At 42.8% G+C, this 27,341-nt stretch overlaps 1 protein-coding gene and 1 non-coding gene across 2 annotated transcripts in view; one reads left to right on the forward strand and one right to left on the reverse strand.

The window, feature by feature from the left end:
• Nucleotides 1–26,198, reverse strand: part of USP13 (ubiquitin specific peptidase 13) — a 104,472-nt gene extending 78,274 nt beyond the window's left edge. Inside the window, exons 1-2 of the mRNA XM_033135075.1 lie at nt 25,965–26,198; nt 3,784–3,909 (exon numbers count right to left, since the gene is read on the reverse strand). Of these exons, the coding sequence (XP_032990966.1) occupies nt 3,784–3,909; nt 25,965–26,132 (294 nt within the window). The 5' untranslated portion in view covers nt 26,133–26,198. The remainder of the gene's footprint in view (nt 1–3,783; nt 3,910–25,964) is intronic.
• Nucleotides 6,955–7,140, forward strand: LOC117014719 (small nucleolar RNA SNORA81). Its single transcript, XR_004421593.1, has one exon. It is a non-coding gene; the product is annotated as a small nucleolar RNA SNORA81 (small nucleolar RNA).
• Nucleotides 26,199–27,341: the final 1,143 nt, after the last annotated feature.

The following is a 27,341-nucleotide window of genomic DNA, read 5'->3' on the forward strand; positions in this document are numbered from 1 at the left end:
AGTTCAAATACCCCAAGAGTCAAGTAAAATCAGGGCTAAAACATACCCACCAAGCATGACAATAAAGACGTCACTGACAATCTCAGCAGCGGTGGCGGATTCACAGGAAAATCAATCGGCCTGCAATGTTGAACTTCAAGGGAGGTGTAGCAGAGAGGATGAAAATAGAAACGTTTTTAAAGAAGCTGTAATTGAAGGATAGGACGACTAAAGGAGGATACAAATCAGAGAGACCGTTTTGTGGTGAATTCTTTTCTAAGGTAGGAGGGAAAAGCCAGAAGAGGCAGAGGTTGGAGATGTAAGAGGGGGTGGAATTCGTGAAGCGGCAGGTTTCCCAAGGCAGGAGGACACAGGAGCGTGAGGGCAGAGAGAACACAGCTTTCTGCTGAGAGGGAGGAACTGGATGCCAGACTTCCCAAGAGGCAAGACAGGAGTGCAGGGATCCCAGCTTTCTCTGTGAAGTACAAGTCAAATCGTCTTCTGAGAACAATGAGGGGGGTACTGTACCCAAAGTCTGCAGTGGGAGAGGGTATAGAGCAGGTTTGCTGGGCAGTGAGGGGGCCCAGTGGAAGGAGGAAGACCAGAGCTGACGTGGTCCCAAACCCCACGGCAGTACGGGATTCCTAGCAGTGCGTGCTTGAAAGCAGAGGATGATACCAACGGACGATGGGCTGAATTCTGGAGGACTGTGAAGGAGGCAGGACAAGGAGATAAGGGTCAGTTGAGAGTACTGGAGACAAGAGAATGTTTCAAGTCATGGATCCTGAGAAGCAGGCTAAACAAACAGGCTGCCTGGACACGTCACAGGCCTGGAGTTCTCAAGGAGGGAGAATCACAGATAAAAATCATAATAAATGAGGGAAAGAGCTAAACCAAGAAAGGGTGGTGGTCTGAGAGTAAAACACTTGACTTAGAACTTCAGAGGCAGAGCTAACTGTCCACGATGACCAGACTTCTCTCCAATTCTGCCACGAGCGTGGTGACCGCAAGCAAGTTATCACGAGTCTCTGGGCCTCAGTTTCATTGTTCCATTTCCTACAATGTCATCACCTTACACTAAGACATATGTGGGAGAAAGCAGACTTCGTAAGAATTGCTGTGTTCTGCCAAAGGCGTAGTGAATATAAATCATGCAATATTAGGCCAACATTAGATTATTGTAAAACTAATCATTGGGTTGGTGACTTATCTGACCTCCTGGCTTTTCCCCCTCTTCTTCCTCCTACTCTTTTTACTGTCCAAAATTTAAACAGAGAAAATATTAGGTAGGCTAGGATGAGAGACTAGATAAACTTCAAATCAGTATTGATGAGTTAGAAGATCCGAGATAGTCTATAAACTAGTAAGACTAAAGCGAAAGTTGAACAGTGTTGCTAAATATAAAATCAACATTTGAAAATTAATAACATCCCAACACCATCAATAACCAATTAAAATGCATAAAAAATAAAATAGCAGTGATAGCTATAAAAATTATATAGAATACCTTAAAAAAGCTAACAAAATATAAGCTTCTTTACTGAAAATTACAAAATATTATTGGAGGACTTAAAAGAGGCCTGAATAAATAGAAAGGTATGCCACGTTAAATTGTCATTCAATAAATATTTATGAAGCACCTATTATGTGCTGGGCATTGTGAAGTGCCAAGGACACAAGTGGACAAAACAGACAAAAGTCCCTGCCCTCACAGAGTTTACACAACAACGTGGATTATACATTAATCTTCAAATTCACTGTGATTGTGATCAAAATCTCAACAGGATTTTTTAAATTAGATGAACTGATTACAAAATCCAGATAGAAAAATAAATGTCTAAACCACGGAAAGTCTGGGGAAAAAAATTAACATGGAAAAAATGCTTGTACTACTCTGTTTCCCCCAAAATGAGACATAGCCGGACAATCAGCTCTAATGTGTCTTTTGGAGCAAAAATTAATAAGACCCAGTATATTATATTATATTATATTATATTATATTATATTATATTATTACAATATTGTATTAGTCCTGGTCTTATATTATAGTAAAATAAGACCGGGTCTTATATTAATTTTTGCTCCAAAAGACACATTAGAGCTGATTGTCTGGCTAGTCTTATTTTGGGGGAAACACGGTACCAGATATCAACTTATCATACCAATGCAGAGACAGGAAAATAAGATAAACAGAAAAGAACTGAGACCCCAAACAGACCCAAGTGTGAAGGGCAAGTTAAAATATAAAAAAGATGGCACTATAAATCACTGGGAAAGGCTGCATAATTCTAGTAATAGTGGGAGAATTGATTATCAATATGGAAAATAAAAAGTAGATTCTCAGACTTCACACAAGTACAAAATAAATTATAGATGGATTGAAAACCTAGAATGTTAACACACACACACACACACACACACACACACACACACACTTCTAAAAAAAATAAAAGTGTTAGAAGAAATATTTTTATGACCTTGAGCTGGGAAACAATTTCTTAGACAAGATACAAAAAGCACAATCCATAAAGAAAAGTTTAATAAATCTAACTTCATCAAAATTCAAAACTTCTGTTCTACAAAATAATTCATAAACAAAGCAAAAAGTTTTTGCAGCCAGAATTTAAAAAGAACTGAATCAAACTTAAAAAAAAAAAAGAAAAAAGAAAAAGAAACTCATAGAGATATAGTCCAAAAATATAAATAGGCGACTCAGAGAAGAAAAAACCAGAATGGCCAACAAACATATATAAAGATTGTCAAGCCTCACTGAAGGAAATGCCAGATATGTCACTTCACAACCATTAGATCGGCAAAAATCAAAAGTCTGACCAAGCACTGGTGAGGCTGTGGGAAAACATAAGCTCATAGTCACTGCAGATAGGAGTATAAATTGGTGAAACCACGCTGGGGAAGAATTTGGCAATATCTAGTAAAAATGAAGACAGCACACTCACAAAACCGCCTTAGCAATTCTAGATATATTTCCTAAAGAAATCTTACACATGTACCCCCAGGAGAAATGGATAAAATGTTAATTGTTGCATTGCTATGAAGCAAAAAAAAAAAAAAAGGAAACAATCTAACTATCTAACTGTTCATCAATAGGAGAAAAGAGTAACAAATAACAAAGTATTAATAAGATGTAATACCAAACAACTATTAAAATGAATCAAGTACATCCAATGCATCACAACATGAATAGATTTTCAAAAAGCAATGTTGAAAGGGAAAGCTTCACATAGAATTATAGGTAACAATATGATACTATTTATCTACATCTTTAAAACACTGTAGTCATTCTATATATTGGTCATGAATACTTAAAGGTAAATAAAATATAATGGCATGCATAGGAATGAGAAAGAACAAATTCACAGCCATGGTTACTTCTGGAGAATGAGGGAAACAAAAGGGACTTGAACTTGAAGTAAAGTTCTTTAACTAAAATTAAAAAAATCTGAAGCAAAAATACCCCAGTATTTTTCATATCTGACTTTTGGAGCCAGCAGTATTTCTGGCATGATTTTGTGTACTTTCCTATAATTTTTTTTTTTAATTTTTTCCAGTCAACCCTTATCTTCTTAACTCCAACCAGAGGGTTAGAGGAAGAGAAAAACAAAGCTGGTTAAGATGAAGTTTGGGTAAGTCTATGAATTTCTGCAAACAGTCCTGTGTTTGTTTCCCATCATCAAAGGAAATCAGAAGTTATATGGGCACAGTGAACTCCCCATGTGATAAACACACTAAGACAGTGTTACAGGAAAGACATCAAGGCCAATTCTCCAAAAGCATATCTCTCACCTCTCGCACATGTCTTTTCAGGTGCATGTATACACTCTGTCCAGTTTTTCGAAAATGTCTTTCAACATGTTCCCTTCCAAAGGCCAAAAATGTATTCATGCATACATAGAGTCCACCTTCTGAATTCTAGAAGAAAGAGACAGGTTACATATTAGCCAAGGACGCCTAGCCAAGTAATCTCGATATAGAGAAGGGGAAGAGGAAGGAAGGTGAAGGATGAAGATAAAGCCTGGCAAAGGCCACCTGGCTGTCACAGTCATCGGCAGTGACCTCCAATGGCTCCACAGCTACCTACAGCAGCAGCGCAGAACTGAAACAGCTGAGCACAGTCACAATCCCCCAGTCACGTGAGATCCTCAGGTGCCCTGGCAAGTAAACATACTTGTCTGACGCTCCAAACTGGTGTAAACGCCGATAAGGGACAGAAGAAAGTTGGCAAATGACCCAGCTACCATCACTGCAGTGTTTTATCATCGTTCTTCCTCATTTCTCAGTGTGAGGCTCCAGGAACATAAAGTTTTTATATCCTTGTAGCAGGACAGGGTTCTTCAAAGATATTGTTTCCTTCCTTTGGTGTCACATGATATTTGATGGCACCCATTAATAAATGATAACAATTTAATACATAAATAATACCTTAATAAGTAAATACTAAAGGATGCCATCCTACAATAACCATAGCTACATGGTAGTGCATGCCTGAGATGTATCAGGTGCTTTACCTATATTATTTCTAATCTGAGCAACACTGCAAGCTGTGTGTTACTATTTCCATTTTACAGTTTTTAAGAAAATTAAGGGTAAGTCGCTTGCCCAAGTTCACACAGCTTGGAAGTGTCAGAGTTAAATTTGAATCTGTCTATCTTTTTACCCCGCTATGCAATATTTCAAATATTATTTAATTATAGACATACTGCTACAATGAACAGTCAAAAATATGTTTCACATATTACTCAATTTTCTATCCCAATTTCATCTCACTCTGCTTAACATGCTTCTCCGTAAACTTAGCATCTAAAATTAGCCACTGCTGCCTCAAGGAGAGTGATTTTTTTAAGCTCCTGTTAGTCTCACCCCTCAAAATAAATAAATAAATAAATAAATAAATTCTTAAACACCTGTAAGAATTCCTAACAAACACCTGTCAAAATTCCTCACATTACATTTCAGTAGAGCACAAATTTTAATACAATATCAAAGCGAAGATACTGATGCTCATTACCAATATATGAAAAATAATTTTTAAAGTTCTAATACCTCAAGATTTTTTTAATTTCTAATAAAATTCTCCAACATTGCATCTATGGTTTATAAGGCAGACATAAAGAAGTCTTGTCACAATGAGAACATTATAACAGCATTAGTTCAAATATATGCCTATTACTGTAGTATATATAGTGTATAAGGCAAGAGAAGAAAAAGGCATAAAGATTGCAAAGAAGTAAAATGGTCTCAATTTTCTGATGACCTTATCGTCTATATGGAAAATGCTAAGGAATCTACAAACTACTAAAAGGAACTAGTAAAACTAATTCGTGAATTTAGCAAGGTCAAGGGATACAGGTTAATAGACAAAAATCTATTTCAATTTTATATTCTGGCAACAAACACAAATGAAGTTTTTAAAACTTGACTATAAAATAGCATCCAAATAACTCAGACTTATATAGCTTGTGCTTCTGCATAACTTTTTCCCCTTAAATGAGATCATTTGAATATAATTAGAAACATTCTTCGACGAGAAGCAACACATTACATTCACTTGATCCATAAGTAAGGTAAATATTTTCAAAAGATTTCTTTAAATAAACCTGTCCTTTGGCATAGTCACAAACCTTAAGAAAAAAATACTGCATCATTGTAACGGTCAGTTATGCATTAAGCCCATGAAACTGAGCACCACATCTTGTGATTTTCAGAAAAATAACACGTCCATTCTCTTCCAATAAAATGTAATTTGATCAAAAATGGCGCAAACCAGAAGACAGCCTGGGGAAAACACGAGATTTGTAACCAGAGGTCTTGAACACGCCCTGTGGCTTCGGGCAGGTGGTCACACAGTCTCTGAGCTTCAGTATCTTTCTCTCTACATAGGGCTGTGCCTATAATCCCCACCTCACAGGGTTTCATGAAGCTCAAAGGGTATGAAATACATTCTGTGCGGCAAAGCACTACGTAACCATTGTGACTGTTTACTGTAAGCTAAAAGTTCTGTGTGCTACATGGATCTCCCATTGTCTCAATGAATTTATAATTGGGGAAAACAAGCAGAAGGAAGAACAAAGTGAGTCTGACAGCCACACAGGCTGGCGGGTAACAAATATTAACCTGTCAGAAAAATGTATTAGGCAACTAGTGGGAGATGCAAGAAGAAATCAGCAAGCAGAAGAAGGAAAATGTTTAAATATAACATTTTTTGAAGAAAAATAGAGACTAGCAAAGATTTATAAAGTAATCTCTAAAATAATCCTAAAGTCTTTGCTAACTTCATTGCCAAGAGTTTTGGGCTTATTAGAGAATTTGATAAAAATTTAATATACCAAACATTTATTCTCAGTTTCTGGAGTCAACTGATACTGTCACAAAGTCTATAACCAAAGAGGAAAAATGCTTTGGCACTCACAGACGAATGACCCCACATAGGGAAGGGTACTATGACAAGCATCCATGGGCCTCTTCCATCAGACACACGGGATGACCTTCCATGTCCCTCCACTAGCAGTTCTGAGATGGAAGTTCCAGCCAGTGAACTTGCCATGAATTCTAAAAATTCAGGACACACTAAGACAGAAAACACTTTAAAAGCTTCACCACATAGAACAAACAAACAACCCAGCCTAGTGACCTACACTTTTTTCCCTCTTGCTTGATTCATGTCTAAATATTGATCCCATGACACACTTCGTTTCACATACAAAGTCAATACTCCATGCCATGTACAGCTTCTTTCACTAATGATGACAAGTCTATGCTGACAAATCTCTCCCAATTCCTTTGTGACCAAAGCACAGAGAACGGTTTATAACCTGGAATCAGAGTTAAGCTAAAGGACTCTGCAGAGTTTTTGAACTCTCAACTTCATCCTCACATTTACCAGCCATACCCCCACTAAAATCACCATAAAGCAGTTGTCTTCACGCAGCCAAAAGTGCAGCCGAGAAATCAGGCAGGACCTTCAGTATAAGCACTGTGCTAAAATTGCAGAAACTAGGATCACATCTAGGTTTTTGTAAAAATGCTAGCAGCAGAGCACATACAAGAAGAAAAGTAACTGCACTAGACTGTAAAGACTGAGGTAAAGAAAGACCTCTTTCTTAATGTCCAGTGTCCTCAGTCTTAAGATTTGGTGTAATATGTCTTTAGAAAAATTAATTAAAATATTTTTTTTTAAAAATCAGGCAGGTTTAGAGAACTGTACCAACTGACAATGAAATGCAACTTGAAGAATTAGAGGAAAGAATACAAAGTAATACTTTTTTCAACTCATGGTGGTAGAGTGCTTTATGAAAATAGATTACAAATGTAACTCATCTTTTTTGGGTTAATTTTTTTAAATAAATGGTAGCATAACAATGGAAATTCCAAAAATATATTCATTCTATGATAATTGCTTAATATCGGTCAAACTACAAGAAACACAACTGACAGGAAAATTATTTATAAAAGTTATTTGTACAGTTATCAGCGTACAAGAAAATCAACCTAGAACCACATATTATACCAAACACTGTAATAAGGTCCAGATAGATCCAAGAGATAGCATTTTTAAAACTAGGAAAAAGTAGACTAGTGTATTTATGCCACTTGTGAAGGGGAAAATAACTTCTGGCCAAGAAACTATAGAATCGCAAAAGACATGGTATGGTTGAGTATAAAAATATAAACACTAATGAACAAGTCTTATATCACAAAATATAATGAAACAAACAGGAAACCAACAATAACAGAAGAGGTAAAGATGTAAACTATAATGAAGAAAAGTTTACATCCTATGCAAAATGGATAAAATTAGAAGATGTCAACATTCAGGTTTAACTTGGTAAGAATTTTTTTTAAGATTGTTTAGTTTTAACTGTGAGAAAATAGTAAAATCAAATCATGAATCTTTACTACCTCCTGAGATAAACACAGTCAAACAATCTTAAGGTGAGTATATGCCCACTAAACCAGCAAAAAAGTATTAAAATTACACAGCCCAAAGTCACAGAGAAAACCTGTATAATCTACTTCCACAAATAAATCAGTTCCATCTTTCTACAGAGGAATAAAACTGTGACCCTGTGATACATTATTTCTCTTTTGTGTGCAGACTTCAGGAACCCAAAAGAATGAGGGGAAAAAAAACACCTTAATTTGTACAAAAATATTGACAGATGCACTATTTATGATAGGAAAAAGTAGCAATGGTCCTAAATAGAGGAGCTAAGAATCTGTGGCATATAAACACAACAAAATACTGTAACATTCTTTAATATCACAAACTGATGAATTGTGTGTAATGTGTATACAAAATACGTACAAAATTCTGTATAATGTCCAAAGAAAACTGTTAATGAAAAACAAAAGAAAATACATGCTGTTGGTCAGGAGGAAAGGGAAAAGGGGACGGGAATTCCGTACATTGGCCTGAAATGCAACTGGAATGTGATAAATGCTTTTAAATGTATTTAAGTCCTTGACTGTGGGGCCCACAACCTCACCTGCCATGACCTCCATGCTTGGTCTAAAGTGGTGTTTCTCACACTACTGTACTGAAGGACTGGGTCGTTCTATACGTCATTTTGCTTCTATTCATTAGGGAAAGACACGGGGTCCCACTGCATGTGGCTAGTTCCCAGCTCCAGCCAGATGTGAACGATCATGTGGTAAGTCCCACAAAACCCAAATGGGTCTACATCCCCGTCAAACTAACTAATCCACTGCTCACGCACTTGGATGTGGTTGCAAAGTCAAGTTGCTACAGACATTTCTAAACACTTACTCTCAATGTTTGTACCCACCTACTGGCACCAGTCAACTGGCTACACTTTGAGCAGCACTGGTCTAGAGCCAAGTGAACTGCCCAACCCTGAGTGCCTCACTGTCAGGAAAGTGTTAGTTCCAGGACCTTCAGGGGCACCCCATCAGGCCTCAAGCCTTCAGAGCAGCCCCCTCAGAACTGACTCCTCATGTCAATGCCCACACAACATACAGATACACCCCAGGTCCCACACCTGCCCCCATCCACCCTGCCAGCCTCTGCCCATAACCAATTCCAACGTCTCCCTGCTCATTCCCCGGGACTGACAGTCCCTAACTGCAAACCCACTTTCATTTCACAGCTGATCGCATCTTGCTATTTGAAATCTGTAGCTGTGAGAAACCCAAGCTTCCTTCATGTAGGGTCACTACATTCAGAGGCTGAGCTACAGTAGCTCCTTGAGAGCAGGAAAATTGTGTCACATTCATTCCTGAATGCCAAAGACAGTATCTGGTGCAGAGCAAGATTGAACAAACACTTATGGAACGATTGGCAAGTTTTGTGTAGTTATTTGTCTGTCATTCAGTTACGTAGTAAACTAAAGTGTCTCTCTCTCAACTTGGGCCTCAATACCCTTCTGATCTGGATTAGAAATACTTCCTAGCACAGGCTCCACTTCAAGTCTTTGGCAGAACTAAAGGATGGGGAACATCAAAAGAAAACTGATGGCCATGCATAGAAAAACAGCCTGAGACACAGCAGGAATACCAGCTTTTCCGGTTTGTTTGGCTAAAATCACACTCTTAGCAGCTTGGACACTTGAGCCCCACTGCCCCAGGTCACCTACCTTCTGTGACCAAGCCAGCCTCACATGGCTCTTCAGGACAGTGGCTGCCATCTCCGCAACCCTCCTACCTTGGACCCTTCTGGCTTCTACTGTCAGAGGCCACCCAGCATAGGATGGCCAAAATGTTTCTCTCCATGTTCTTGGCCAAATAAGATTCTAATGATCATTTTCACAATACACTACACAGAAACTTGACCAAGATGCAAGAATAGATTTAGAAACCTAAAATCACAAGGAAGTCAAAAAATACCAGTCAGTGTTTCTCTAAGGCTTTACGATTCCCTCTGAAAACTTCTCCCACCCCACCCTTAAACCACAAGAGAGAAGAGCAGTATTAGAAGCCCAAGCATTGTTTAAACCCACTCTTCAATGCATGTCAATATAGATATGATATATCCATAGCCATTCACTTAGAACTTTATAGGGTGGTACCCTATGTACTCTTCAGAAGTAACATCAAGAATGAAGTCACCTGTTTTGGCACTGCCTGCCATTTGAAAGAATCTTAAAATAGGGGCAAACACAAAGATCAAGGTTACAACGTGTTTGAGGGTAGTAAGTGAACAGTCATTTTAAACACAAATACACCACACTGTCAATCAGTCGGTGATCAGAGAACTCTGTTTACGATGGTGTGTTCTTGGAGACCAGCCTCCGCTGGAAGACAGGAAGGGACAGTGAGCACATGTGAGCGATGCATTCCGAAAACAGAGTCGCTGCGTAACCCTTGTTTTTAGAACTACAGAACAGGGTGGAAAACAAGCGGTCATCGCCACAAAGAGAAACATGATGTCGGTAGAAGGAGTCACAACAAATCCCCATCCAGGACAAATTACATGCTAACACCCCAGGAAGACTGTGACTCACACACTCGCGCAAAAGGGAGACAAAAGGAACAAGAACGTGGAATTTTCTAGAACACTGATTATTAAGAAAAAAGGAAAAGAAATGAACTAATTGAGCTGCTTGTAATAGTGAAAGGAAATAGCCTGAATGCTCAAGAATCGATTTGTTTAGAAATTAATGGTACAATCATGAAATGTAACACTCTTCAGCCATCTAGTATAAAACTGACTTGGGATATGTATTTACTGATAGGTATTTCTGAGTGAAGAAAGCAGGTAACGAAAGAGTGTGTATCATGTTATAATACACGTGACATGTATACACTGCAGAGCATGATTTATCTCAGTGGAGAGATAACGTGGGATTCTTTTTTCTTCATATTGTCTTTTGACATTTTCTTATTTTTCTTCTGAAACATGGATTCATTGTTTAATAACAAAACAGTAAAAATTTTTCAACTGAATGTCTTTAGAACCGAATATACGTATATGAAATAAAACAAACAGTTGTGCAAATGTTCCCTTTTCTTTTCTTTTTTTAATTTTGCTTTATTTTTTTTATTAGTTTCAGGCATACAGAACAACATAGTGATCAGGCATTTACATAACTCACAGAGTGATGACCCCAACAAGTCCACTACCCACCCGACGCTGTATGTAGTTATCAGAACATTAATGATTATATCTCCCATCTGTACTACACATTCCTGTGACTACTTTTTAATTATAGCTGACATTCAATATTCTTTTATATTAGTGTTAGGTGTACAGCATAATGATTAGACATTTATAAAATTTATGAAGTGATCTCCCAGTAAGTGTCCTACCCATCTGACACTATACATAGTTTTTACAATATTATTAACTATATTCCCCATGCTGTACCTTACATCCCCATGACTCTCCTGTGACTACCAGTTTGTACTTCTGAATCCCTTCACCTTTCTCACCCAGGCCCGAAATCCACCCCCACCTATTAACCATCAGTTTGTTCTCTGTATCAATGGGTCTGTTTCTGTTTTGTTTGCCTGCTTATTTTGTTCTTTAGATTCCACATATAAGTGAGCTCATATGGTATTTGTCTTTCTCAGTCAGACTTTTTTCACTGAGCATAATACTCTGTAGGTCCATCCATGTTATCGCAGAATGTTCCCTCTCCTTAACCAAAGCTTTCCTTAGGCTTTCACAAGCCAACTTCACAGTTGTAAGGGGCTGTATGTTCTCATTATTCAAAGTAAAAGTGTAGTTTGAAATAACTAACAGATTATTTCAAAATGCGTAGCTAGGGACATTTGGGAACACATAAGTAAAAGAGACGTGATAAGGAGTTAATGTCAGGGAGGCCGACGAGAATGTGATTACACCAGAAAAATGAAACAAATCAAGGACACTGTACCCCAGTTGGATGCCATCCAACTTTACAGAAGCGGGATGGTCTGTGTGGAGTCTGGAAAAGAAGCTGTGAAGGACCATGAGGCTGTGATGTCTTCTCCGGGGGCCAGAGAAGCGGGTGGGTGGGGGTATAGGGCAGGAGTTCATTCACCAGGGAGAGAGAAAGAGACAAGCAAGGCTGGTGCCCTGACGACATTCACATCCTAATAAGAGCTAAGAGCAAACATACAATAAACAAGAAAGAGATATAATTCCCAGCAGTCATAAGATGCTGGCGAAGCCTGAGGGAGGGTGGAGATACAAGAGGGTTGGGGTCCTTATACAGCGGGGGATGGGGAGCCAGCAGGGGTTGGGGGTGACCTCAAGGATGAGGGCCAGGCAAGCCAGTGGGAAGGGCACCCCAGCTAGATGAAGAAACATGTGCAAAGGCCACAATGACAGAAAAGGTGTGGCTACATCCTGAAACATCAGAGAGAGAGTGAGGGTGCTAGAGCCACACGAGAAGGAGGAGGTGGCAGGCTAGGAGAGGTGGGCAGAGGCCAGCAGAGTTGGCCTGAGAAGAGCTGGAGTTCACACCAAGTGGGATGCAAACCCAATGCAGGGTTTTAAAGGGAAAAGTGCCACAACTTGATCGACATTTTAAAAGATCCCTCGGGGAGACCTATGGGGAGGGGCTCGAGAGAATGTCTGGGTACGAGGCTATTATATAGTCTAGACCTGCACTGTCCATACAGTAGCCACTGGGCCACATGTGAAATTTAAATCTAAATTAATTTAAATGAGGTTAAATTAAAAGTTCAGCTTCTCCGTCACACTGGCCTCACATCAAGTGCTCAGCAGCCACAGGTGGGTAGGGGTTACCACACCGGCGGTGCAGATACACAACATGTCCAGCATCATAGAAAGTTCTTTTAGACAGCCCTTGTCTAAACAAGGCAAGAGGGTGGCCAAGCCTGGGGAGGTGGGAGGACAGGGAGGGCAGGGGGCTCGTAGCAGACACAGGGAAATCTGGGCAGATTCAGGCTAATAATTTTAGGATGGAGCCCAAAAGCATAGAAGATGGATTAGATACAGGGGTGTGCAGAAAAGGCCAAATCAGGACAACCCCTAACTGTTTTGACTCATTACTTTATAGACTACCCACCTCTCTCTGCTCAACTCTGGCTTTCAGCAAGCAACCATCTGCCTATTAATTCAGCCTCTCAGGTACTTCCATATCTGAATAGTAGATATGAATATTCCAATGACCAGAGCCCAGATCCCCAGTACATTCTGGCTTCTAGAGCAAAACAAACAGACAACGGTTTTAAAATGCAAAAATTAAGTTCGTGCAGATGGCAAGCAAATGTGCAATAAGAAAGTAAAACAAGGTTCCAGATCAAGCACAGCAAGCACGTAACCCACAGAAACGGGAAACATGGAGAAAAGCACTGTCCAAAAATAGGCTGGAGAGCAAGGAAAGACGCAAACAGTTCACCAGAACAGAACTACCAGATACAAAATGTGCACAATCCAAAGATTGAACACGGCACCTTGAGCTGAGCTGCTGCTGAGCTCCTGGATGGCTCAGTTGGTTGGAGCGCTTCCTCTCAACCACAAGGTTGCAGGTCCGACTCCCGCAAGGGATGGCAGGCTGCAGCCCCTGCAACTAGCAACAACTGGACCTGGAGCTGAGCTGTGCCCTCCGCAGCTAGGACTGAAAGGACAACAACTTGACGTGAAAAAAATATATATATATATGTGCAGAATCCAAAACCTTGGTTTTAACAATAAATCCACTGAAATAAATTCGTCTACATGAACTAAGTAGAAGAAAACAAATGCATATAATCCCAAGACAGTGTAGGCCTCTCTGCTGAACATTGATAAATCCTGCTGTGGCTGTGAAGGGTTAAGAAAAAATAGAAATGTTAACGGGGTAACTGTTCTTCCAGCTTGCTCCAACTTGGAGGTTTTGCCTTCTGCAGAGGATTCCTGCGCCTTAGAACTGCACAAGCTAAAGGCAGAGTCCGTAACAGTTAGGTTTTGACACACTGTAAATCTACTATTCCACTGAGGCATCATTGATTAACTTTTTTCCTAAGTATAAAGCGAAATCCTTGCTCTGGATATTATGAGGACACTGTCACCCGAACAGCTGGGGAAGGGTTCAGGTAGAGCACGATGAGCAGCTGCTGAGATGCTCACAGGACAAGTGGGCAAAATAAAACTTGTCCGAGGGTGAAGGTACTGAGGTGAGCATCTGCAGCCGTGCTAAACTGAAGCCATAACCCATCGAAGTTATTCCCAGCTAACACCTAAAAGCACAAAATGTGAAACCACCTCATCCAGGGTAAAAACCTTTTATAGTAATTTCTTATTATTTTCTAAAAGAGATGGTTTTCTTCAGGATGCATTTCCCCTGATACACTATATTAAACGTAAGGATTAGGTTTCCCGGCTAACCCATAAAAGCCCATCAGTAGGAGCTGAACTCGAGTATGAGTAATAGCCCTGAACAGAGTTCCCCCAAAGGAGGCCAACACACGCTCACGCCCAGGGCTTTCGCTGTAGGGCAGAGCCTCCTGCAGAATCACCAAGTACAGCATGGCTTTCTTTGGCAAAGCTAAGACCGTATAAATCCCATTTCACCCTCTTCCCAAAGGGACCCCTCCCACTGAACCCCACTAAAGAGATGGATAGCAATAAGTCACATTTTTATGGGCAACCATGATTACCATACCCGTGCAAGGTAGGTACTACAGAGAGGAAAAGCAATGCCCAGAGAAATGCAGTGAAATTAAGCCACTTGCTGAAGTCATATCACTACTAAGTAGTAAAGGGTGGGGGAATTTGAACCCAGGCCAATCTGGCCCCCCCACACACTGCTTGGTACAACTAAGAAGCAGATGTTGTTTTGATGGCAAGAGCTTAGGTGGGCGGTTGTCAGCAAGCACACACCATCATGGATGCTTGGGGAAAAGAGCAGTTGTCTTTTTTTTTTTTTCCCCAAGGCTGTTTCATGCCAGGAAAGCAGAAGGGACAGGCAAAGGAAAACCATCCCACTCAAGTAGCTTGTGCCATGTATTCTGCCAGGCTTTCCTGTAGGGGAGAAGAGGGAATTCAGCAGACCCCACCAGCTCCACTCCTCAAACTCAAAAGGACAGCGGGAGTCCCTGGGAGGGGGCAGCTCCAGGATGACAGCTCCCTGACAAAAACAGAGGCAAGAGCCAAGGTGCCAGGCTCTGAGGCGCTGATGAAGCAGCTGCAGGATTTGGTAAACCCACAGTTCACCCACCCTCATCAACTTATGTCCAGCCACTGGATCTGTCCGTGGTCCTGCTCTGCTGGTGGGGACCTGGAGAGACAGCTCGCACCAAGGGAGGCTCTTTCCAAAGCCTCAGGCTGGGGATTCAAAGGCAGAACCTGCCCAAATGTCCAAAGAGGCAATTCAGCGGTGGTTCCGAAAGGCTACGACAGGGGAATTACTTTCACGCATCCCACTCCTCACCTTAGGGACCATGTGTTTTCTTTCCTCCTGGCCAATCAACCCACTAATCCAGCCCGCCAAACCCATTTCTAAGAACTGCTGGGGACAGAGACATCTATGTACGGGTCACAACTTCACAGCGTACCCAAAGAATTAACCAGGACAAAAAAAGCAACACTTAGCTTGATCAGGAGAAAGTGTTCATAATTGCAACTCACGTACAAGAACCATCAGTCTCTTGGCCAATCGCCCATGTAGCTGACACGGGGCAAATCTACCCCACAGTGATTTTATTTCATAAAACAATGAAGTCTACCTGTATTCTACCTATAACAACTTGTGCAACATAATTATCTGTTCAAATTTCTAACTCCTGGAAAAACATACTGCCCCAGGCTCCTGTCTGAGTTTCTCTGGAACTTGAGCCAATCAGTCGGAGAGCAAGAGGCATATGCCAGTCTCACTGCTCACTCCACAACTTAGGGGAAAAGACCCCAGGAGCAAAGCGGTGGGGCCCTGGGGCCCTTCAAAAGGAAGAGCTACTCAAAACTCCAGGGTCCCCAAACTAGGGACTGCCAGACTCTGCAATCAGAACCCTGACCTCCGAGCTCCATTCCAGTCGCAGTTTTCCCAGTGGGCATAGCGCACTCGCCCACTGACAGGGACCATCTCATCTTCCTCATTTACATCCTCCAACTCCCAAGCTACAAGCTGTGAAGTCATCTTTCACTCCTCCCACTTCTTCACCCACTGCATATTCTGTCACCAAGTTGGGCCACATCTTTTATCAAAATCTCTATTGCATTATCCCCATCACCCACCATCTCTATCCCCAGTGTCATCACCCTAATGAAAGCACGCCCCATCCCCCAATATTACAAGAGACTGCTAATTGAATTCCTATTCAACACCTCCCCGCCTCCTAACCTACTGTTCCTCATTCCACTTCCGGAATAGCCACACCAAAGACCCACCGTCCTCACCGTTCCCTTGCTCCTGTCTGGCCGGCCCATCTGGTGTAACCTGATCAAGACCAACGTCCTTTATATCCCACAGAGGTTTCAACCTTGTTTTCCAGTCTCCCCAGTAATCTTCTCTTCCATAAGACAGTTAGCTGCCTCATGTTCATATACACACCAAGCTTGGTCCCACCTCCATGCCTTTATCCTCTCCTCCCCCAAAATGCCACCTTTTCAGATCCTAACCAGTTGTCCAGGCCAGTAACTCTCCTAGATTTTATTGGTTATTCCCATGCCTGAAATCTCCATTCACGTAGCATCAGGGCTACACTGTATGAAACTGAAATATTCTATTTCAGTTAGACACGTTCAGGGTCTAACCTCATGACACATCAGGCCTAAGTCCCATCTCTAATTCACATACCAGTCTTAGCAGGAGTCCTTGAACAAGCTACCTAACGTCTCTGATTCTCAGTTTCTTCTGTAAAATGGGGCAACACTAATTATCATTTACAAGCCAATCGTTATTGTAATTACAAGAGATAATGTATATAACAGTATCTAGTACAGTGTTTGACTCATAATGGATACTCAAAAGTGGCACTCACACTCTACTACGATAGAAAGATCCATGTCATATTCTTCCCTCCTGTGGTCCTATCTCCCTCCAAATACTCACAGCCTCCCTGCCCACTACAGCACCTAGCACAATGCTGGGTGGATAGTAGGCTCTAAATAAGTATTAACACTGGCTAATTAATACAAAACAAAACGTTTTATTTTTAATAGTATCACAGGAAACACATACTCTGCACCTCAAGCAACATCTCTAACAGGGAGGCATGCTCAGATCCATTAAATTCTTGTCATGACTGCATTGTCCTGCTGTTCCAATCCTAAAACCAGGTGCTGCTGTTCACGTCTCCCTGCACATGGGGACAAGGGGAGTCCTCGGCTGATGGATGGCCCATAATACTGACCGTGAGTGGCAGCACAGAGGCCTGGCTCCACCCACAGAGACCAGCCTGAGGGGCACCCTGTGTGATCACCTCTACCCAGCCTCCCTGGGGCACCTAGAATCACAGCACATTACATACTCGCCAAGGACCCTAAACACCTTTCCCTGGCTTTTCAAGGGTCAAGGTTTCGACTTGTCAGATAATATAATAAAATAAAAATATGATAATGGCTATTTTAGTAAAGTTTTTATGCTGAAATATAGGGTCATAATTTCATTTTCAAATGGAAAAACGGAAAAGATGCAGCCTACTAGTACGGGTTCACAAACGGTAGAGTTTTCAGTCCTCTACTCTTTTCCCTTTAATTCTGTAAGACCTCAGCTATTCCGTGTCTTTAACAGTCAGTTTCCCAACCATCACAGAGTTGTACAAAGTGCTTTGAAAGCACAGCAAGATAAGCGTCTAACTCAGCTGGGGGGTCGGGGAGCCGCTCTCATAGACCACCTGGGCTGCTGTGCAAGGGTTTTCCCAGGCGGTGAGGCGTTGGGACAAGGCATTCCAGGCTGAGGGACGAGCATGGGACAACGCACGGATGGATGAGCTCATGGAGCATCTGAAGAACACAAAGTCCTTTGGGCCAGAAGGGATGCAACCGAAGGGCAGGTGCTAAGTGAGAGCATGGCAAGGAGAGCTGGATCAGCAGGCGCTCTGTTAGAAGAGTCTGCATGGTGCTGTTGAACATTTCTAGGCAGGGAAATGACATGTTTCAGAAAAACAACTGAGAATACAATGTGACAGACTGGAAGGGACGCAAGGTGGTCAGTGAAGAGGCTTCTGCAAGAGTCCAGGCAAGAGATGACGAGGGCCTGAACCTTGGCAGTGGAGAAGGAGAGAGGAGGCTGGTCACCAATGGGACGTGATGTAAAAGAGAGGGAGATACACTCATGTTCATAGCAGCGTTATTCACCATAGCGAAAAGGCGGAAGCAACCCAAGTGTCCATCAACAGATGAATGGATAAACAAAAGTGGTGTATACATTCAATGGCATATTATTCAGCTTTAAAAGGGAAGGACATTCTGTCACATGCTATAACATGTGAACCTTAAAATCATTATGGTAAGTGAAACACACCAGTCACAAAAGGACAAATACTCTATGATCTCACCTATACATAAGGTACCTAGAGCAGTCCAAATTCACAGAGACAGAAAGCAGAATTGAGGTTGTCAGGGGCTAGGGAGTAGGGGGAATGCGGACGTATGGTTTGACTGGGATAGAGTTTCAGATTTGCAAGATGAAAAAAGTCCCAGAGATGGACAGCAGTGATGGCTGCACAACAATGTGAATGTACTTAAAAACGGTCAAGATGGTAAATTTTAGGTTATGTGTATTTTACACAATTTTTTTAAAAAGAGAGAGAGAGGGAGAGGGAAGTTGGGTGGATGACATTACATCTCCCAGCCCGGGGCACCAAATGATGGTGGCACCATTAGCAAGTCCAGCCCACAGGAAGAAGGTGCAGGGGAGTAAACAGAACTCAGAGCGGCACAGATGTCCAGATTCAACATGAGCGGAGAACACAAACCTTCCTAAAACGGCTCCCGGACAGCGAGAACATCATCGCTGACATCCCAAAACTCTGAAAATGACACAACTTTAAAGGTAATTAACTGCTGCCAAAAAGAGTTAGCAAGAGACTTCTTGATTATTCACTTGGAAAAGGAGGCCTCTGGCTACCCAGTGCAGACTACACACATGCACCAATTTCACTCCTTTCTGAAACCCAAATGAGCAACCAGTGAAAAGATTTTCTAAAAACATAAACCATAGCAACAAAATCTGGAATTTGGACTGCAGATGGATAAGTGCTAGAAAGACTAAAACAAATTGACAAAGCTGCATCCTAGGCCTGCAGCAAGGAATGCTAAGATAAAATCTGATTTACACCCCAGAATTTCCAAAAGATTCCAGAACTGGCAGCTCCAGATAACTCTGGAAGTTGGGGGTCAAACTTGGACTGAAGTAAGGAGGAAGGGTTGGAAATCTGTCAGAGCCCCAAAGCCCTCCTCCACTGTAAGTGGTCCCGCCCACACCAGCAAACGAGGGGAGATTTATTCTCTAAAGAAGGTAAAAGCAAAGGACTCAGACCTGTGGCACAATGGGTTTAGTTAACAATACGGGCCCCATCCTGAATACACAGGAACTTAGAAATGTGTGTAATGTATGTGTCTCGGTCCAAATTTAGTCAGAAAATACAAACTATTCTAGGTGTTTTCAGGTAGGAAGGGAGTTAATACAGGGAATTAGAGTCTTACAAAATCGTGAGAAGAGCTGTGAAAGTCAAGGTCAGAGAAACCACCATCTGTGTTCAGGAAATCAGGATGCACAAGAACTGCACAAGGACCCCAGCTGCCCACGACTGTCTGCCATGTGCCATAGCTGCAATAGCAACGGTGGCTTCTCCTTCTCTTTTGCTTTCTGAAACTTCCACTGACAGACTCAAAATCAAAATCCTGCCATCAAAGGATTCTGAGAAGTGCAGTGTCCAGGTTCCCAGCCCCGCAACACGAGAAAAGGCTTCGCAAAACAGTAATAAGGTTGAGAACCATTAGACAATACCCAGCAGGTATCCAATATCCAGGTGCTGAGATCACCCTCATCCTCTTCTCTCACTCTGCTCCCTGAGTACAGCAGATAGGCCTGTACTTTCCGGCAAGACATAGCAAGACCATTAACCAGTGGCCAAAGGAAAAAACTCAGGCTGCTCAAATGTACGGTTCACCAAAGAAACAGTCTGGCCAGATCACACTACAGTAAAGCTCACAATCAGCAGAATGAAGAATGCACACTTCTGAAAGAGTCAACAACTCCCAAAGTAGCTGCGATTTTTTCAAAAGGAGTCGCATTCTCTACATTTTAATTTGCTTCAAAAAGAATGTACGAGACATATGACATTTATGGTTGAGTTAAGATTAACAACCAATTATTTAATCACCACCAATGTGAACCCTTAAAAGCCACAATGCAGGTGGGGAAGGTCACTGGAGTAACCAATTGTACTTTTCTGGTCTAACTATGGTTTTCAAAGTATGGCCTGGGAACGCTGTGATGCCCCCAAGACCCTTCAAGTGATCGTGGACGTCAAACCATTTTCATAACACGACCTCATTTGCCTGTCTCACTCCCATTCTCTCATAAGCATACAGTGGCATTTTTGAGAGTCTACGTGACATCTGATGACATCATCACTCTAATAGCTAATGGAATGGAAGTTGTTTTAAATTTTTGTCTTAATTTTTAATATGGTAACTATCGACAGAAACCACATAAAAGCTCTTTGAGGTCCTGAAAAATATTTAAGAGTATAAAGAGGCCAAAGAGCTTCAGAATGATTGCTATGAAAAAACTTTTCAGTTAGCTGTTTTTGGATGGGAACTCTTGGTATGTAAAAATAATTAGATTTAGTTGAGATTTACATCTTCAAAGAGAAATAAAATGTTCCTCAATTTGGCTTTACTATCTTCTGTCTGTTTATCCATTGGGATGAGGACTTTTCCACATAGATCCTAAGTTATTTTTTCCTCTGCAAGTAAGCCCATGATGGCAAGCCTCATAGCCTGGAAGGCAGCACGCAGACAGCAGAGGAAGAACCACAGATTCTACAAAGACTCAGTCAGACTCCTGCACACCAATGATCAGCGCAGCTTTATTCACAACAGCCAAAAGGTAGAAACAACCCAAGGGTTCATCAACAGGGTAATGCATAAATAAAATGTGCCGTAGACATACAATGGAATCGTATTCGGCTTTAAAAAGGAAGAGAATTCTGAACACGCTACAACATGGATGAACCTTGAGGATATGCTAAGTGAAATAAGCCAGACACAAGATGACAAACACTGTGTGATCCCACATACTGTGTTTCCCCAAAAATAAGACCGAGCCAGACCATCAGCTGTAATGCGTCTTTTGAGGCAAAAATTAATGTAAGACCTGTTTATATTATATTATATTATATTATATTATATTATATTATATTATATTATATAAAACCCAGTCTTATATTATAGTAAAATAAGACAGGGTCTTATATTAATCTTTGCTCCAAAAGATGCATTAGAGCTCATGGTCTGGCTAGGTCTTATTTTCGGGGAAACACGATATATGAGCGGTCTAGAACAGAGACAGAAAATACAAGAGTGGTTACCAGGTAGGGTTGAAAGGGGCTTGTTATAAATGACACCTTCATGGCTCTTATCATTTAGGAAATTAAAAGTTTAAGGAACTCTGTACCAGGAACAGGGACAAAGACCAAATATATATTCCTTATTATAAATCACAATACCACAGAAGGATGTACTGAACCCTACGTTAATAGGAAGTTTTCTTACAACCAGATGACCTCAAAGCCTTTCCCAATGGGTATCTAAACTGGCCACTCCCATGAGGCTCCTGTCCAGAAGAGTTTTGCAAAGACTAGCAGGAAGATGGAGACCAATGACATCTCAGCATCACCAAGAGATCTCAGAGCTTTGGAGAAAGGGGGAAAAGCGCCTTTTTACAAAATAGTGCTGATGCTAGAAGGGAAGAAGAGGTGTGGGGGCATGTGCTGGTCTCACATCCTCTCAGACCACCTTTCTGGTGTGTGCAGCTGCTCGCCACCGCAGGTGTGGCCTGACGTCCTAGCCTCACTGCACCAGGGTCTCTTCCTTCTCCGCTTCTGCTGGTCGCTGGGAGCCTGCTCCACCTCTCTGGCACAAACACAAACCTGGAAGAGTAACGGGGTTTCACCCTGGAGCACCCTTGACCAGCGGGCCATGGGAGCCAGCTCCCCTCTTCCACGTCCCAGGTGGAGGAGCATTTCGACTGTTCCCCAGAATCCCCAGCCTGACTGAGCACCAGTGGCCACCGTGGTAGCTGGCTCAGTAACTCACTCTTGGGTTGGCTTTCCTTCCTTCCCTTTGTCAGCCTTCCCTTGGACATTCTTCCACTTCTGTTCCCTGGGATACCTTTCCAAAACAAACTGCCTGTGCCGAAGCCCTGCTCTCGGGCTTTCAGCCGACCCCAGCTAAGACCAGGCTTAGATAAGCTCTCCACTCCCAGACAGGTGGGGAAGACACATATTAGCACAAGAGTAGCCCAGCTCTTCCCATTCCTGATACTGGGTACAAGGCTTCACACCTAGTTGATGTTTTAAAACTACCAGTTAAATGGGTAAAAGAAAATGAAATGGTGGCAAACTCTGGAAGGAAGACACATTACAACTAACTGCTGTGTTGTATCACACAGACTCTAGGTAGTAACGTAGGCTTCACAGGAACAGATGAAGTCTGAAGCAGAAAGGGAAAGGTGAGGAAGAACCCTGAAAAATGATCAAGAGAGGAAGGTGGTCCTAGGAAAGGAAATGAGTTTTACATGTTGAAGACCCAGAGACTGGCCTCCCCAGAGCAGGCAACCTGGAAATTGAGGAGAGGTGGGACAAAGTACACTCCAGTGAAGGAGAGGCTCAACAACCAAGAAGATGGGAGTAGATTTTAAATGGTGGTACATGAAAGCTGATGAGCAGAAGTGTGAACCAATTTACTCACTTGACCACATCAACTTTCTGCATAACCTCTGACAACCATACACCCAGGCTTACAACCATAACAGACTCTCTTCCTTTTCTTCCTATAGTGATTGGCCTTCCTTTTCTTCCTATAGTGATTGGCCAGGCACAGTTTACATATTAATTTATTTAACCCATAACACAACCCCATAAGGTAGGTTCTATTATTGTTCCCATTTTACAGATGGATAAACTGGGGCACAGAGAAGTTACATAGCTGGGTGACAGAGCTGAGATTCAAACCCTGCCAATCCGTCTCTCTCTTTCACATTTGTTCCCCACAATCAATGAAGTCACCACATACTATATGATAATCCTACAGGATTCCTTTCCCAGTGTTTCCCATATGTTGTGTCCTTACCTTCTTCAGAACCTGTAACCAAATGTAATTCATACACATCCTAGACATTCAGAGTTCCTAATATATACCAGATGCTAGGTTGGCTGCTGGGGACACAAAGATGCAGAGTCCCCATTCTCTAAGAAGATCACATTACAGATCTTGCAAGAGGAACCAAGTCATGGAGAGGTGACAAGGTGGACCTGGGATGAAGCCAAATTGATAGATGCAAAAAACAAATTCTCACTCATCCCAGAACTGTTACTGAACACCTGCTATGTGCTAAACCCTAGAAGGGGAGAAGAGAGGAAGAAGAGGGACACTGAAATGAGTTATGCCATCACTCAATACCCACAAAGGTAAAGAATAGCAAAGGTGTTCACGCCGTGCCTTATACATGGCACATACAAAATAAAAGTTTCCGAATTCAGTCTTCCTCTAACACCACTTTACATCACATTACTTCCAGGAGCTTTCTATAACTGACTACATGTATCTAAAATCAAGATACTGTTCTAGGTATTCAAGGACACCATCTTCTACTCGCCACTTGGTTTTGATCTCACTTCTTATTAAATCAGTATTTTTCTTCCAAATACATTACAAGTGAATAAAAAGATAATATTCCCACGTGTTTACGCATGTAATTTATCTTACCTGGAATGTTGGTCTCCTTTATGTCTATCCATCTTTATCTAGGACCTTTTTCCAAAACAAGGAAGGCTATTTTTTTCACTCAAATGGTTTTAATCTTTTCTCTATCACTGTCCTATAACACTTGTGGATTAAAGTCTCTGGTATGTTTGGCACCAATGGATTTTACTCTGTATGATTCCTTCAGGCATGCCTGGATGAGTTGGCAGACAGTCGGTGCTGAAGAACCCTTGTTGGACGCATGATAGAGTGTTAAGTTCTATAGCGAAAGAGCTCGCATCACCATGCACTGTGCTTTAACAGGACTTGTTACCAAACCTCTTTCTCTTCCTCCCCTGAAACAGATAACGAAATATACTGATTCATCAGCCTTGTAAATAAGCCCGCTCTTCCCCAAGGAACTACTGCGACATGAATGAAATCATCGTTTTACACTGGACAAGATGCTTCTAGAATAGTGTTTGGCACACAGTAAGCTCCCAGTAAGCTACTTGTGGAAGGGAATTAAAATCGCCAGTTTTTTCCACACCTGCTATACACTACATAATGCAGTAAAGGTTTTCAATAACCAAGTTTATACAAAAATTTGAAGATCAACCTTGATCAAACACAGAAAAAGTAGTTTTACCCACTTGACATGTGGTGCTCTCTTACAAGACAGGCCACTTTCTTCCTAGCATTCACAATCTGTCAGTTGTTTCCTGAGGACCATCATCCCTCTCTACCCTTAGGAGCTACTAGTGGGAACCTGCCCAACATTGCACACAAAATCTGAAAATGGCATTTCAAGTAATTTGTAGATAATAAAAAATTTAATGTCACTTGAAATAGAATATCACAACATGCTAAGTATTAAATACAACCATTTCATTCCACTCTACATAGACCTTTTGAAAGAAAAAAATAAGTAATGAACAAATAAGTGATATTTGTATCCCCCAAATGATCTTGAATTAGCATTTTAAAAAAGCTAAATGTCACAGAGAGGATACTAATTCTGGTGCTCCAATGTATACCAACCAAAAATGCTTTGAAATCAGCCAGACTAACCCACAAGTTAATAAAGGATGCTTTGGAAAATTTGCCCCTCATTGGTGTTGCTGTTGTTGTTTTTTCCCTCCAACAATACTCTACATAATATGAAGAAAATGTATCATATTGTGAAACCTGCCTCAGCCCCTCCAATCCCTGGTCCTCCCGGTTGCACTGAGATCTGCTGGGTGACACATGAGATCTAAAGTGGGTGGATAAAAATAACCTGGTCCTCAGAAAGACATGATAAATGCCAGACAGCTGAGTCACTTTGAAGCCCATTTTGACTCTTGAAAGGGACATTCACCCTCCTTTTCCTTCTCACACATCCACATACAACCTGGTGAAAACCACCACCAATCACCCTGGGTGGAAGGCAGTGATCGGTGTTAACTTCCCCTTCCAGTCTCTGAGGTCACGACTCGAGATTGAACTTTTAATAATTTATACTAGTGCACTTCAGTCCAAGTTACTCATGTAAAGGGGAAAAGGGAGAGGCTTAAGAAAACCATAATAATCCAGGAGACGCCGTATTTTTGCCGCCCAAATAGAGGTACCAGAAGGCTTCTTCTGACATTCTGACAGAAAGGAGTGGGGGTAAATGGAAAGTGGAGAAAGCAAAGCTCAGAGAGGAAATCAGAACTGTCCAGGAGTGGGAATCCCGGGGCAAAGCAAATGGTCCCAGAAAGCAAAGGGCTGTGGGTGTCCTGGGCCGATCAATCCCGTCCACCTACCTACCCGCCCTCCGCTCTCGCCCCGGGGAAGACGAAAACCGTCTGCAACGCGGAGTTCAGATCGGGGAACTCCAATTCGATCTTTCAAACGGCAGCGGAGCTGTGTGCAGGCTGGTGGGACCTGGGGCCCTGTCCGCCTTGGCGGCAGCGGTGCTGGGGAAGGCAGCGCCCAGCACCCAGGAGGCACTCACTAAGTGTCTGCTAAACTGCAGCGCCCCTGAGCCAACTCCGCCGCGGGGAGAAGGAGGTCCCCGGCGGCCACTGCGCATCTTCTCCCCCCGCTTCACGTGCCGCTGAGTTCCGCGGCTCCCGGCGGCCACAGGCCGCCCGCACCGCGACTCTCCCCCGAGGCGCCCGGAGCGCCGCCGAGCCTCACTCACCGGCGAGTCGTAGGAGAAGGCGCACTCGTTCTTGTAGACCCTGTCCCCGGACCTGGGGACGCGGATCTTGGGCATGTGGGGCACCAACAGCTCGCCGATGTCCCCTGCAGCCATCTTCCTGCTGCCGCTGCCGCCCGGCATGCCGAACAGGGCGCCCCGGCGCTGCATGGCCGCGGCGCGCAGCGGAGCCGAGCCGAGCCCGAGCGCTGGGTCTGCCCGCGGCGGCAGCGGGCTGCGCGGGCGACCGGAGCCGAGCGGGAGCGGGCGTGGAGAGCGGGCCACCGAGAGGGAGCGGGCACCCGGGGCCGGGGGCCGGCGGGCGGGGGCGGGGGGGCGCTGCTATTTTTAATCCAATGGCGAATCGCCGTCCCAGCTGCAGCGTCAGGCGGGGCGCTGAGGAGCGCCAGCCGCAGAGCGCCGGGGAGGGGGCGCTGGAGAGGGGGCGCTGGAGAGGGACCCGGCGCCGGCGCCCCGCTCCGCGGTGGGGGCGGAGGGCGAGCCCCGGGGGCGTCGGCTCGGGATCCCGAAGCCGGCGGGGGGTTCCTCGCCCACGCCGGCGGGCAGCGGTGGGGCAGCAGCACTGGGTTTTCTATCCTAGATCTTTAGGTTGCGAGAAGGGGCAACTCCGAGGCAGCCAACACAAAGAGCAGGATTTGAGATTTTTAAAACCGCTTGCTTTTGAAACAGCTGAAGGTCCTTCCCCTGATTGGGTAGGGGTGGGACTCGGTGTGCAAATCTGGACCTTGACGTCGGGCCCAAATCCAAATTTGCGCTTTGCACTTCGGTGTTAACCTCACTAAGCCTTTTCCTCACATAACATCTAAAGCTCATCAAAACAGAATAGGATCCACTGAAGACAGACTATATGTTTGCAATAATAGATTTTTTTCTTACATTTGGGGTGGGGGGGTGTCAAGATTTTTTCGGGCAGGGAGAGGCATTATATTTTTCTCTGTCTTTGGAACATCTTCTGCGTGATTTGAAGTCTCCGTGCGAAACACTGAATAGCCTGATTGGGGAATATTATATGTAGCCATACATGATTCCTGTCTTGCACGTCCAGTTCCTCAAAATAAATAATGAATGGGTTGGTGGGGAGAGGGTGAATAATTTGCGAACAGAGCATGCCTCACAGCACACTCTCATTTTCTAAAAAGAAAAAAAGCCTCCTAAAGCACAGGTTCAATGCCACTGAGGTTCCCTAATTACGTCCAACGTAAAGGGCAGGGTACCCAGTGAGTCCTGACAGTTCAGGAAACGCAGAAATAGCAAGCAACCGTGAATCTAAACGCCTCTCCCACATTTAAATTGTCCTTAATTATTTTTTTCTTCCGTTATGTCTCTGTTACTCTCCCTGATTCTGCAGATGCGCTGGTT

This window comes from Rhinolophus ferrumequinum, chromosome 2 (assembly GCF_004115265.2).
Source record: "Rhinolophus ferrumequinum isolate MPI-CBG mRhiFer1 chromosome 2, mRhiFer1_v1.p, whole genome shotgun sequence".
Lineage (NCBI taxonomy): Eukaryota > Metazoa > Chordata > Mammalia > Chiroptera > Rhinolophidae > Rhinolophus > Rhinolophus ferrumequinum.